The sequence below is a fragment of the Dryas octopetala genome, chromosome 8 (genome assembly GCF_963921425.1).
Source record: "Dryas octopetala chromosome 8, drDryOcto1.1, whole genome shotgun sequence".
NCBI classification, from domain to species: domain Eukaryota; kingdom Viridiplantae; phylum Streptophyta; class Magnoliopsida; order Rosales; family Rosaceae; genus Dryas; species Dryas octopetala.
In genome coordinates, this window is record NC_141373.1 from 16,348,671 (window position 1) to 16,363,727 (window position 15,057).

Sequence of the window (15,057 nt, forward strand, 5' to 3'; positions counted from 1 at the left end):
TTACATTATTGATCTGAAGGAGAAAACATGCTCATGTAGAAGATTCCAGCTTACTGGAATCCCATGCATGCATACTTGTTCAGCCATTAAATTCTTGAGAGGGGATGCTGAAGACTTGTTGGCTGAATGATACACCAAAGAAAGATATTTGGCCTCATACCAATGTCTCATAAACTCAGTGAATAGAATGGGTCTTTGGGAACCAAACGATGGACCTGATATGACTCCACCTGAATACACAAGACACCCTGGGAGACCTAGAATGAAAAGGAAAAAGTCTGTTGGTGAGAGAACCCAACAAGAAGGTGAACCAGAAAGTGTTGGTAGGCAAGACCAAGTGACTGTGAAGTGTTCAAAATGCCACAGGGAAGGCCACAACTCACGAACTTGTCATAGGCACCTGCCACCAAGTCAGAGGGGTGCACAAAGGAGAGGAAACCAAGCAAACAATGAGGTATGTGAGTTGTTGCAGTGTTTGTGTATTTATTTCATTCGTGAACCATGCCACCTCTTAATCCTATTTGTATGTTATACATTTGGCAGGCATGAGAGAGATGTGCTCAAACTACAAATTGAAGTGCATGGGGATCCAAGTTTATGCAGTATATGTTGAAAGTGGATAGGAATGTTTTGAAAACAATTTTTGTGGTATTTTGTTGTAATTTGTGGTACTTTGATGATCTTTTGGCAGCATTGTGTATGGGTATTTTGTTGAAATTAGGTACTTAGAAATTCACAACAAATGCATGGGTATTTTGTTCTAATCCACAAGACTAAGGCATGAGTATTTTGTATGGGTATTTTGTTGAAATTAGGTACTTAGAAAATCCACAACAAATGCATGGGTATTTTGTTGTAATCCACAAGACCAAGGCATGGGTATTTTGTTGTAATTATGTATGGGTCAAAAATCCTAGAACTGGCACCCTCCCCTTTGCTGCACAAGAAAGCATCAACAAATTCAAATAGCAACAAAAAAACCCACCCGAACACAAAAATTAAACTTCTCATACCCCATATCGTGGACAAATGAATGAATCTCCTCCTAGGATTCGCATCAGTCCATGACGTGAACAATAACACTCTGTCGCCACATCTACAAGCCACGACATCCATTGTTGAAGAAAACACTAAGTTCACCCAATTCCACCCAAGATCTGCACTTCGTTTTGAGATAGAAGCAGAAGAATGAGCATAACTAATGCTTTGGGGGGCGTGGGATTCGCAGAAATGCCTGCTGCAACGGGCATCTTATTTCAAATCAGGAATTTTTTTTTTCTAAAAACAAATCAGTGGCTTTTTAATTTTTTATTATTATTTTAGCTGACGTGTCAGTGTGTCAGGCCACCTGGCACTGGGTTTTGGGGAGAAAACATTGGGCCAGGGCTGATGAGGATGATTTGGGCAAGAACGAATGACCTTGCGCCACGTGGAGTCCAACGATGCGCCCAGGTGCTGACTGGTCATGGCCACGTCATCGTTTAACAAACCTCTTGACGGTCAAGCTAACGGAGTTATGAACGTGCTACGGATTCATACTTGAGGTACTAAAATGAAGTTTGCTCTTTCTTTTTTTACCCTTCTCCACCTCCCACACTCTCTCTCTTCCCTCTCTCCAGCCAACCCTCCCAACCTAGCCCCTCTCGACCCCAACTATAGCTCGTAGGGGGATGGTCGGCACTAGGGGGACCCGCCGGTGGCCTTGGGCCGCCGGGAAATAGTCGGCCTTGGTTGGGCTGAGGTGCACACAAGGAGGAAGTCACGTGGGGGAGGAGAGGGAAGAAAGGGATGGCTGAGGGGAGATAGAAGAGCTGCGGGCTGGTAGTGCTGCATCGGCTAGGCTTGGTCTGAGTTGGCCTGGTCACAGCTGGACTGTGCGAAGTCACGCGAAAGAGAAGGGAGACACGGGGAAGACGAAGAAAAATGAAAGAAAAGAGAGAGAAAGACTCGAGTATGTGGAAGGGGAGGATCCAGCTGGTTGTGGTGGGAGTGGGGTTGGGAGGGTTGGCCGGAGAGAGGGAAGAGAGAGAGAGATAGGTGGGAGGTGGAGAGGGGTAAAAAAGGAAAAGAGGAAGAAAAATTCTTTTTTTTTTTTCAATTTAAATTTTAGATGAGGTATGTTTTTGAATGATTTCGTAGATGATAGATGTAGTTGAAATACTCCTATAGTTTAGTGTCTAAATTGAACTTTAGCCAAAATATTTTGTGCCTCAAAAGGCCATGTCATTTGAAATTAACTTTTTTTTTTTTTCTTAATTATGTTGTTTACATCTGTATATATTAAATACCTAATTTAACCCTATTTGTATATTTGAAAAACTCAATTCATTTTCTTCTCAATTCTTTCTTCTTAGATCAATAACGCAAAATCATAATATTGATATAATGATGAGTCTCACAATTATTTAAGAATACAATCACCTGCTCCAACGTTGACAAATCATGGTTTGTGTTTTCATCTTCTCATATTGGGGCTATAAGTAGTTTCATTTAGTTTGTGGATTTGTTGGACGGTGTTTTGGTGATGGATTTATTGATTGGGTTCTTCATTCCTTTCTACTGACAAACTCTTTTTGCTTGAGAAGACATGTAATGTGCAAATCACCAAAAAAGTCCAAAATTAAACAATGAGATCCACAACTAATAGAAGGACTTTGGACAACGTTGAAAAATTATAATTTTTAATTAAAACTTGAAGAAAAATCTACAGCAATTGAATTTTTGACAACCCAAGCAAAACCTTAAATTAGTTTGTAATCAATTTGATGTGGAAGAGTGTGAATCCTTGTAGCAGTAAAGATTGTAATACTTTTATTAATTTGTTTAATTCTAATGTGGCCTTGAGAAATTAGATCTAAAAGAAACAAATATCAATTGTAAAGAAAGTACCGATCAATTAGTCTGTTGTTTAATTCATAATATCAATTGCTTATTGGATCAAATATCAATTGAAAATTACAAATTTTCTTTTTATTGGATCTGTTTAATTCTGTTTATAAATTGTGATCTGTATGTCATTTGTTTTGTAAATGTTTTGCTGCATACTTTGCCAATTTTACCTGTTATCAAATGAGAAATCATATGCTGCTCTAATGCTCTTCAATGATTTCTCCAACCAGCAAAGGAGGTGGGCAGCCCACTAGCTTCAAACTAAAATATTAAGACATTAATTATAGAAAATTGTAAGGCAACAAAGGAGGGGCCAATTGGGTATTTAACTAAAGATGATGTGGATAAATTAGCTAAAAATTAAGAGGGCTGCTATTTGCACACCCTTTTAAAAAAAAAAAAATAAAAAACTAAAGAAAAAAGTCCAACACACCCCTCCCTCATTCCCTCACCCAACTCAGACCAACACACACCTCTCCCTCCCTCACCCCGACCACTCCCCCCCTTGGGTCCTTCACCCAACCCACCACCCCCCAGCCCCCCCCCCCCCCCCTTCAGCTGACCACCTCCCTCCCTCCCTCCCCCCCTTCACCCAACCCACCCAACCCACCTCTCACTCCACAAAATCACCAACTTTCAAAATACTAAATAACAACAAGCAATCTTATATGGGTTTTAAAGCCCATGAGGAAAGGAAGAGAACATTACCAAAATTGTGGCCATTGGTGGCAGAAAACGACCAGAATTAGCAAAGAAAGCTGGCAGCAGTCGAAGCTTCTCAGCTTCGATCCGGATTGTACGGCGGCGGTATGAAGGATTGGACCCCACAGGGAGGTCGGCACCGGCAAGACGAAGAGATCCCGACCGGTCTCTCGTTGGGAGGTGGCCGGACAATGAAGATCTAGCCGGGTCGGGTCGCGGTCCGACTGGGTTTGTACGGGTCTACAATTTTTTTGGAGTCTGATTGGGGTGTGTTAGTCTTTTCTCATTGGTTTTTTTTTTTTTTTTTTTTTTTATTAAGAAGGGTGTGTAAAAAGAAAAAAAATGGTATGCAAATAACAGCCCTCAAAATTAATTAAATTCAAATGATATGACTTGTCCATGTCATTGAGACACAATTGAGCACTAAATTTGAGGCACTCTAGCATTGCTCTATTTCATATGAGATATTATTTTAGGATGAATTAACAATTGTGATTTATAGTAAAACAACATAGAAATGCATATGGTCCCAAAAAAAAAAAAATTGCGCGTGGGATAAGCAAGAATTTTTTACATAACATCCAACATAAGCCATAAGGTCTAGAATCTGAACCTTTCCCTCGGAGTTAAGATAACGACTTCGGATATGGTCAGCTCCCATAATATGATGGATAGTGTGTACAAGGCTTGGGAACAAATTCACCGCCGTATGGATGACCGGCAAGAACTAGCGATTCTAGCTTCATATAAGTAAGTTGCAACCTACAATCTGAACTGAGAACAGGATTTTGGAGTTGGCTCACTTTCACGGAATCGTGACCCTTTGATTCAAGCTCCATGCCAAATGGAACAACCCTCGAACAAATTACCTTACACTACAATTGATAGCCCCAAATCACACCAAACACAATATCAAATATCTCCAGTGAATAAAATAAAAAATAAAAAAACTTTCCGATGATCACTTTAATGCAACTGTTGTGGTTGTGCAGATCGCAAAGAGTCCAAATAAACTGTCATCACAAATTGTTTTCTGTAAGTTTTATCCGCACAATCCAACAAGGGAATGAAAAAAATCTATCATTTTTGTTTTGGGTACAAAACTGTTACATACAAAAAATAAAATGCAGAGGAACATCGAATAATGACTGATCTTCCCATGCATTCTTCATCAAATCCATATTTCTTCCAAAGTGGCTGAATAGATCAATTTCCCGGTTGCTGGACTGATAAAAGAAGAATTTGGAAAGAAAAAAAACAAGTTTAGTTAGGAAACGGGGATGGCGGAGGGGAAACAGAGAAAGAAGAGATTCATATAAGGCAGCTCACCAGTCTATTGCTTGACTTTCAAAGCGGTTTCAATTCGTTGGATAAGCTGATCAGCAGTCAAAGCACCCTCCTGCAAGTAATCAAATAGCAGTCATGATATATTTTCAAATTCCACAAAGATATAAAATTGTCAAAAGTAATTGATGAGCTTACAGAAACATGTAATGGTTAAAAAAGAAGGGATAAAAGCAGATCGTAAAATAGTAAAAAGAGAAGAAACCTATTATCAAATTGGTAAAAGAGATGACTATTGTAGCAGTGGCTTAAAATACATATGGCACAAACAACAAATATTCTTGATAGTTTTAAAATTTTGGAACCAAAAAATGGAAAAACCAAAAAGTTTGTGAAGTAACAAACCATGATGTAATTATTGACCAAAACAAATCCTTGATGAAATTGGATAAACTAATGCATGTGCATAGTTTATCTTACGAAATCCAAAATGTGAAGTTCACATCAATTCAAAACAACACCAACAATAATAACAATAACCATCTATATTTTAACCTATTTAAAAGCAATCATTACTAGATTCATAAATATGTGAGAAATTACACACTCCAACCAGAGGCAAATAATAATCATCTAAGATGTAAAGTTGGATTTCTCGGGAGAGAAAGAGCACATATTCAACTTACAAAGCGGTCATATGGCTCTCCATCCTTAAATATGATGAAAGTAGGTAATGCCTGTATTGCATATTTATCAGCAATGCTAGGGTACTTCTCGGTGTCAATTTTCACCACCTGGATCTTGTCATTGAGAGAAATACTAACTTCATCGAGGACAGGAGCCATAAATTGACAAGGACCACACCTGTATACCACATATATGGTTACTTAATGTCCATGTTACCTTTATACAATCTCGTAACATTATATGAACCATTTCTATTCATGACCCTTTTGTACATAATATAAAGGAAATAAGGAGAAATGAATGAACAGGAGGAGCATACCAGGTTGCATAGAAGTCAACCAACACGGGTTTGTCAGACTTAGCTAGCAAATCATCAAAGGAAGAAAATGTTTGCTTCTTTGCTTCAACCTACAAAAATTCATTTTTCCAAACACACATGTAACTACTATGTCACCAATGCAGTAAAATTTCAGGATTCAGCCTCTAAATTTTCAAAATAGTCACAACATTGTCCATATGGCTAACTGCATAATTGAATTAAAATCAATCCAGTAATAAGAAAGAAAAAAAAAAATTTCTTTAGATAGGTTAAACAAAAATAGGAATTTCAGACTCATCAAAAAAGGGAAAGGTCATCATCCTCAACAGAATCTTCACTTGTAATTTGAGGGAATGCCAGTAGTGATAGGAGGACCACTGATAAAGAGGGATGTAAATAATTGGCCTCTAATTAGATGATTAAAGAACATGTGACTCAATGCCTGAAAGTCCCAATATATGGCTTTCATCAGTATTCACTACCATAAGATCTTTACTTGGATATTTATCAGAATATATACCTTCCATCCCATTGTTTAATTAGTTTGTTAGTAGGAACCTCCTCTCCCAATTTTAAGCCCAAATGGACATGAATAGGTACTTCATGGGGTAAAGAGGAAAGAACAAATTTTCATGACATGCATTGACCTTACTAAGGACAGCATCAATACCCGAAATAAGGTGACACTATTTTTCAGAGGTTTAATTCCAAATTAGTTCACTGATAAGGTAAAAATTAACCAAGTGGGCCAAAGATTGAGCACATGAACATTTGAAGAGAGTCAATAATGAACTTAAATGGATAAACAAAATTGCGAAAGCGATGGAACTACCATCAATGTTGTCTAATTAAAAAAATAAAAAGAAAAAGAAAAAGCCATATCATGTTTAAATTATCTTTGACAAGTTTGAAGAATCCCAGCCTAACTGGGAGCTTTGGCCCCAAAGAAAGAATCCCACGATAGTAAAGATGAGGGGAAAAATCAAAGGATTCCAACTTTCAGCAAGAATTTCTACAATTACTAATGTGTTAGGAAGCAAAATGGTAATTTCTTAGACAAAAGATAAAGGAACAGGAACGACTTGATGACAGCTCAGACCAATTTTGATATTTTTAAAACTTCCCAAAAGCTTCTAACATTTTATTCTCACAGAATATTTGATTAGCTGTAAGATCGAGCCAATCCCATAGTTCGATGTGATAGAATCAAAAGTATTAACCAGCAAAGACGATTCTGGACTCTGAAAGGATGTTCAAGAATGAATTAAGGCAGGAAAAAGTAACTAAAGTTGGGACTGCTTTTGTTTTTATCAAAATATTGGGAATAATTTACAGGTGATCAATATTTCAAGAATCTTTGAATAATTGTACCATAATAAATAAAGCTAAACTACAGATGCTAAGACTTAAAAAGTCCAGAAAGAACAATTCAAAAATGTTGATTTTTTTTCCCCTTACAAGAAGAACAGAACCTATGACCTACCCCTTGGCCGTCGCCCAATGCCACCAAAGCCAAGACCAAGGGAAAAGTTCATTTCATTTGATAGAAGTTATTACTATGGATTTTATGAAAAATAAAGGCCATTTCTAACAAGAAAAAAGGAGACAGATGAAGATGAAGATGTTGTGTCAAAGCTGTCCACTCCCTTATTATGCTCTATAAAACTTCTATTTAGCCTCTGGTATCATGCTAAATCTTTGTCTTGAATAGCCTAACCACATAGCTTGCAAGACAGGTGGATAATGTCATATTATGTGTGCAGTATGCCCATGGTGTGGACACTGAAAAGTGAAAACTACATGTAGTGAGGCTTATAGTCCATAGAAATTAGAAGGCTATATAAGTTATAACTATATAATCTCTGGGGGCTAAGAAGAAAGAAAAGTATTACAAAGGGTTCAAATGGAGTGAAACTAAAAATGATGACTGCCCTATCTTATAGAGTATTGTTTACTATATGATGAATATCTTTAATCAACATTCCCACGTTTTGCAATGAATAGTATATTGTTATCAAAAAGAAAAAGGAAACAAACAATTAACTGCATATTGTGACAAATAAATATGTAAAACTCTGCAATTTGAATGCAAATGGTAATGTAAAATGCAGCCGAAAACAAGGCTACCCGTCTCAATTTTAAAACAAGATTATACAATATCAATAATCCTTGGAACAACATAGGGTTCTTTTAGTCACAGCATAAGAAATGAAGAGAGACCAAATGATAAGCTTTTCAATAAGTTTTCGATGAAGAATCACTCTCACTTACACATGAATTAGCTTTCTTCCCCCAAAAAGAATTCAATTTGGAAATCCCAAGAACCCCATTCTCCCTTAGATTTCTTTCAGAATTTACATTATTATCAAATTAATTAGGAAAGACAAACACAATTCTAATCATAACAATTAAGCTCCACTGTAAAACACATAAATTAAACAACAGAATTTTTTGTTTTTGTTTTTTTTTTAAGAGAGACTGAACAACAAATCAGACTCAAACAGAAGTAAACTTGCAAGCCTCGGAAATTCCATTATCTTCCTCGATTTTCTCGGAAACAAACAAAGTATGAGACTAGGAAGGTCATTCAATAAATGGTTACCAGAGGAAGAATCCGAGGCCGTAATGGAGCGGAGACTCCATTCCTTCCGATCCGAACACGTCGAAGCTGTACGGGAAATTGCAGAGAAGACGAAGAAAAAGAAGAAGAAGCAGTTGCCACTAAGCGAGTTGTACGGTCAGAGCTGAAAGAAGGAATTGTGGATGCCGTAACAGAAACCGCCATGGAAGCTCCGGTTGGAGAGATTTGAAGGCAATCCTCAGCTGCTGTTTGGATAGTCGGAAAGAAAGAGAAAGAAAATACTGTACGCGATTCCAGCGAACAACACTTGCGCTGCCCGCTCGATAAGAGGAGTGAGTGATAGGGTGTTGCTGTAGGTGGATCACGCTATGGACATCTTGATTATTAACCGGTGATGGTTGGAATCATCAAATTATGCAAATCAGACGGACGAGAAGCTCGAAATTTTATTGACTTTAGGTTTTTTTTGGGAATTTGAACGGTCGTTGACTCCTTTGAGTTGGCTGAAATAGTGAAATGGCCAAACCTTTCGTTGTGACCGAATTGAAGATTTGGTGATTGTCTGTTGCCCAATTCCCGAGTTCTTGGAGGGCGTGTGTTTCACGCGCTAGTAAGAGCGTCATGGTGCACTCCCTCTCCTCTTTCATCTTTAAGACTTTAACTTACTTCTTTTTTATTTTTTGGGTTAAATAAAAAAATAGTTTACGAAATTTACTATGATTCTCAATTTGATCTATTAATTATAATAAGTGTCAATTTGATCCACGAATTTCTCAAATTATACCAAAGGATTACAAACATTAACTTCCATAAAAACATTTAAGTCAAAATGTGATGAATAGATTGAAATACCCATAAAAATGCAAGCACTTATTGTGTACATAACTAGTTTCGTTAATTTTTTAAATGGAAGTAAATTTGTGGACCAAATTGACACTTTTTATAGTTAATTAACCAAATTGAGAATTACAGAAAAATTCGTTGACCATTTTTGTATTTAACCATTATGTTTTCTTATATTTCTAATTAGTAAATAATTTTTTTTTTGGCAAATACAATATAAATTAATATTACATATTAATTGTTATGAGTTTTTTTTAGTACTTCTATTTGCACACCCCTCATCACCTAACTAGTGAAGTTACAAAATTACCCCAATGTGAAAAGACCACACACACCATCTCTCTCTCTCTCTCTCTCTCTCTCTCTCTCTCTCTCTCTCTCTCTCTCTTTCCCATCATCCTTATCTTCCTTTCTCTGTCTATCTCACGATCAAAAGCTCCCAACCCTAACAATAGCTCCTAGCCATCGCCGGCCACCTCCCAGTGAGCAGCACCCAGCCTCCACTCGCGAGCTCACTGTCCTCCCACACATAGCCGCACCTTGTCTCCCGCCCCTGTCTCCCTCATCTCTCCCCTTCTCTGTCTAGCTTCAAGACTGAAGACCACCCCGCCCAAGCCGAGTCTCTCTTTCTCTCTCCTTTCGCCCAAGCAGACAGCCAAAACCTTAAAAAAAAAAAAAATTGTAGTCATTCGAAAGTACAGTACCGAAGATCAAGGAAACCGTTCAGAAATATAATGCCGAACAAGTGTGAAACTGTTCGGAAGTATAGTGCCAAACAAGTGTGAAAACGTTCGGAAGTACAATGCTAAACACTTTTAGTCATGTTCAGTAGTTGACTGTCGAATGAAGAGAAAAATTTTGGTGGGTTGGCCGTCGGAGCTGGGGTGCAGCAAGAGAGGAGGTGGGGTGGTCGCCGGAGCTGGATAGAGATAGAGAAAGAGAGAAAGCAAAGACGGGGAGGGAAAAGGAGAGGGTGGGGTGGTCACCGGAGTTGGACAGAGACAGAGAAAGGGAGAGAGTAGAGAGGAGAGAAGGAAGGAGAGACAGAGAGGGAAAGGGACGAGGTGGTCGTCGGAGGGGCAGGGAGGGTGTGGGGTGGTTATTGGAGCTGGAAAGAGACAGAGAAAGAAAGAGAGGAGAGAGGAGAGAGGAAAGGAAAGAAAGAGAGGGAAAGGGAGGGGAGGAGAAGGAAGTGGTCGAGGTAAGAGGAGGTGGGGTATGTCTTGTCTGAATGAGTTGGGTGGGGTGTGTATTGTTTGAATGGATTGGGTTGGGTATGTAAGAGAAAATTGGTAAGATTAATTAAGTTCAGATATTTTGGTAATTGGGAGGGGTGTGCATACAAGAAATTTCAATTGCGGGAGGTATAAGTATATTTTATTGATTTCACATACACACAACACAATAAACATAATCACTGCATAACACCATTTGTTCTCTATATGATACAAACTTAGGATAAAACACTTACCTGATCCAAACATGATGATTGCAGGTGTAAACTTGAAGTCAATATGCACGAGTCTTCTAGCCAACACATCAACTCCAGACTTCACTCGATATAGGGTAGAGTTCAAATTAAAGGATTAAGTCAAGTGTTGTGCAGCCATGGACCTATGCTTTATATAGAGTTAGTGAATTAGAGAGTCTTCCCATAAAGGTACTTCTAGTTCAATCCTTCTCTGACTCTACATAAATAAAGACACACTTAAGCATTACCTTGATTGTAGAATAATACACCTCAGTATCTAAGTTTCCTAATCTAACTCGAATAGGAATATTATACAAATAGACTATTCCTTATGGTGTTTGTATTAACATTCATGTTGCTTGCTTCTTAAGACTCAGTGTGTAGTTGATTCCAACTAGAACAAGGATTGAGTCCATTGAATTCTTACATTCTCCCACTTGGACCAACATTGTTCTTGATCAACCATCACACCAGCACACTGCAAGTAACCTTAATTTAGTTGCGCTGGAAATGTTAATTAAACAACTAAGATCAACTTAGTCAAAATACAGTATTAAGCATTAGATTATGAGAAGTGATTAAGCTATTTTACAGCCTAAGCAACTCAATCATAATCATTAATGCTCAAATTATATCCTACCTCAGTCATTTTCAAGGCATGAAAACTGAACTGGTTTACAAAATTTTGTCAATCCGAATACCAAAATTGTAAACTTGGTCCTACTATATAGTTTTCCAACCTCTATGCAAAACTATTAGAACTTATTAGCAAGATTTCTAAATGCATGTACAGATATTATGCTATTTGCATTATCTGTTCTTAACTAAAGACAATGTTATAATGAAAATGTATATGTATGCATGTTCATACCAGAATGTATATGCATATTAAAAATGAAATGAAAACTGAAAGCAAATAAACTATATGTGTTAGAAATTGAGCTAATAAACTGAATTCATGATACATATAGTTCAACTTAACACAACTTAAAGAATAATTGAAGATTTAACTGATGACACTTGTCTCTTAAAACTGAAAACAACTTGTAGAAAAACTCAAAATTATAGCAAATATAAATACTAGCCAAAAAGGAAAGATTGTGAAATGACTCCCACTACATCTAAAACTCCCACTAAGCTGCAGCGTCCAAACACTTTAGCACTCCTAGGTTAGATACATGTCGTTTGAAGGCTCCAACTGCCAAGGCTTTAGTATACGGATCTGCTAGTTAATCTTGAGTGTTGATATACTCAACTTGCAATTATTTTGCCTTAACATTTTCTCGGACCATTAGAAACTTGGTTCCTATATGTTTAGATTTGGATGTCCTCTTACTGTTCTTGGAGAAATTCATTGCTGCACTATTATCACAACAAATCCTTATAGGATTTTTCACAGATTTCCCAGTTTTGGTCTGCAGTATGAATTGTTTTAGCCAAATAGCATGTATGGTTGCCTCATAGATTGCCACCTACTCAACCTGCATTGTGGAGGTTGTGGTCAAAGTTTATTTAACACTTTTCCAGACTTTTCCAGGAGACAACAACACCTCCAAACATAAATACCTACCTTGGGGTCGATTTAAGACTACCAACACATCCTGAAAAATCAGAATCAGAGTACCCTACCAATTCCAAATTTTTCATCCTCCTAAATACCAACATATGATCCTTAGTTCTCTGCAAATATCTGAGCATTTTCTTCCATGCAACCCAGTGAGCTATTGTCCTGGGTTAATTTGATATCTACCCAACGACATGCTTACTGCAAATGCCAAGTCAAGTCGAGTAACTAGCTAAGCATACATAGCATACCTAACTAAAGATGCATATGGTTTATCTTTCATGAGCTCTTCTCTTGTTAAGTTTCAGGAAATGTATTGTTTCTTACTAAATTTGTCCCCTTTTGACATTGGTGATTCACTTGGTTTGCAATTCACCATGTCAAACCTTTTAAGAACTCTCTGAATGTAAGATTGTTGTGAAAGTCTCAGCAAATAGTTCTTTCTATCTCTCTTAATCTCAATTCTCAGTTCATAGGATGCTTCTTCAAAATCCTTCATCTTAAACTTATCTGATAGGAATGTTTTGGTTACCAATAATAATTTCAATAATAATTTCTTATTGCTACTGACTAAAAGAATATCATCCACATATAGAACTAAGAAAATAAAATCACTCCCATTAACTTTAAGATATATGTATTCATCTAAAGAATTTTCTAGAAATCTATATGAAGCAATATATTATTAAATCAAATTTGAGATACCATTGCTTAGATGTTTGTTTGAGTCCATAAATGGATTTTTTTTAATCTGCAAGCAGCTAGATGCTCATTCCCTTCCTTTATGAAACCTTCAGGTTGTACGTGCCATATAAATTTCTTCTTCCAGTTCCCCATTTAAGAAAATTGTTTTTACACAGCTCCATATCAAAGTATGCAACTAGTGCCATTATTATTCTGAAAGCATCCTTGCTTGAGACTGGTGAGAATGTCTCACAATAATCGATCCCTTCCTTTTGAATGAAACCCTTAGCTACCAACCTACCTTTATACCTTTCTATGCCACCATCAGGATTCTTCTTAGTTTTAAATATCGACTTGCAGCCTATAGGTTTGAATCCATGAGGTACAACAATTAGTTCCCATACCCCATTTTTATCCATAGATTGTATCTCTGCCTCCATTGCTTGTTGCCAATCCCCTAATTGAGTGTACATCATTCACTGCTTGAGAGTAGCTTTTTGGATCATCTTCTTCCCTTATGTCAAAGTCAACTTCTTGTAAGTACAACATATAATCACTTGAAATAGCTTATTTTCTTTGCCTAGTGGATTGTCTCCTTAGTCTCTTCTTAATCTGTTGCTGAGCTTGAGCATTATTTGGTTGTGGATTCAGTTCCTCTTGTACTGCAGTGTGGATCTCTTCCTCTTTTACTTATGATTCTGGGACTGCTTGATTTTCAGGTTCAGTGACAGGTTAAATTGGTATTAAGAATTCGAATGTTTCACTGTTGCTTTGTAAATGTGTATCACCAGTAAGTCCTTTAAGCTCAGAGTTACTTAGTCAGTGTCATTCGATGGAGTAGCTTCATCACTGAATTTAACAATGTTAGTTTCCACAATTCTAGAACCAAGTGATGGACAGTAAAATCTAAAACCTTTTGATTTTTCTAGATAGCCGGCTTATTGTTTGTACCCAAAAATGACATTTGGGTTAGTATTGGCCATTTCTCATATTGGTCATTTCTTATATTGGCTATTCCTCATGTTGGCCATTTCTCACATTGGCCATTTCTTATTTTGGCCATTCCTTATGTTGGCCATTTCTCACATTGACCATTTCTCATATTAGTCATTTCTCACATTGGCCATTTCTCATGTTGGTCATTTTTCATATCGGCCAATTCATGAAAGATAACATTATTCACCATTTTGGTCTACTCAAGTCCATTACCACTGATCGAGGAAAATATTTCAAAGGGGCAGACGTTAAGGCATTCATGGAAAAGAATGAGATCAAGTTGCATCACTCCACCCCATGTTACGTCCAAGCTAATGGTCAGGCAGAAGCCAGCAACAAGGTTATTCAGAATATCATTCAAAAAGCTATAACGGACAAGCCAAAGAAGTGGCACGAAATATTATCGGAAACCTTGTGGACATATCTGACATCAAGGAGATCGGGGATTGGAACGACACCGTTTGCTTTAACATATGGGCATGACACAGTTTTACCTTTGGAAATAGCAGTCAAGTCCTTGCGGGTTGCCCTCCAAGGAAATTTAACACCAGATGAGTACACTCAAGCCATGGTTCAAAAGCTCGAAGAGTTGGATGAATCAAGATTGAAACCCTTGGACAACTTAAAAGTTCAAAAACAAGTCGTAGCAAGGGCGTACAATAAGAAAACGAGGGCCAAAAGTTTCGAAGAGGGCGATTTAGTTTGGAAAACCATCTTGCCTATTGGTAAACATGATCGACAATTCGAAAAATGGTCACCCACGTGGAATAGACCATTCACTGTGGTTAAGGTTTTAGGTAGATGAGCGTATCAATTAATGAACTATGATGGCCAACTTCATAATGCTCCAATCAATGGCCGATATTTAAAGTGATACTACCCAACGGCTTGGGAATTGATGCAAAACGAAAACACATGAGAAACATAATCATAAGGATGAGTAGAAAGCCGACCAATATGTATATATATATCATTAAAAAAAATAGTCAAGGCTACAAACGCAAAGCCATAGATGGCCAAAAATCATAAGTTAGCCA

The 15,057-nt window shown here is 37.4% G+C and overlaps 2 protein-coding genes across 2 annotated transcripts; one reads left to right on the forward strand and one right to left on the reverse strand.

The window, feature by feature from the left end:
- Positions 1 to 4,533: 4,533 nt before the first annotated feature.
- TY2 (thioredoxin Y2) lies at positions 4,534 to 8,904 on the reverse strand. The gene is made up of 5 exons (XM_086254479.1): positions 8,484 to 8,904; positions 5,882 to 5,970; positions 5,562 to 5,739; positions 4,921 to 4,990; positions 4,534 to 4,817 (listed from the first exon to the last, which is right to left on the reverse strand). Exons 1-4 carry the CDS (start codon positions 8,664 to 8,666, stop codon positions 4,925 to 4,927), a joined length of 516 nt encoding a protein of 171 aa, XP_086110605.1. The 5' UTR covers positions 8,667 to 8,904; the 3' UTR covers positions 4,534 to 4,817; positions 4,921 to 4,924.
- Positions 8,905 to 14,279: 5,375 nt separating this feature from the next.
- Positions 14,280 to 14,825, forward strand: LOC147277646 (uncharacterized). Its single transcript, XM_086255684.1, has one exon. It carries the CDS (start codon positions 14,280 to 14,282, stop codon positions 14,823 to 14,825), a length of 546 nt encoding a protein of 181 aa, XP_086111810.1.
- The last annotated feature ends 232 nt before the right edge of the window (positions 14,826 to 15,057 follow it).

Bases quoted from the DNA above. Each gene is read 5' to 3' on its own strand.
- TY2 (XM_086254479.1), bottom strand. From the start codon at position 8,666: ATGGCGGTTTCTGTTACGGCATCCACAATTCCTTCTTTCAGCTCTGAC. The intron at 5,971-8,483 runs GTAACCATTTAT...GAATTTTTGTAG, and splicing joins GGCCTCGGATTCTTCCTCTG to GTTGAAGCAAAGAAGCAAAC. The intron at 4,991-5,561 runs GTAAGTTGAATA...GATTACTTGCAG, and splicing joins GAGAGCCATATGACCGCTTT to GAGGGTGCTTTGACTGCTGA.
- LOC147277646 (XM_086255684.1), top strand. From the start codon at position 14,280: ATGGAAAAGAATGAGATCAAGTTGCATCACTCCACCCCATGTTACGTC.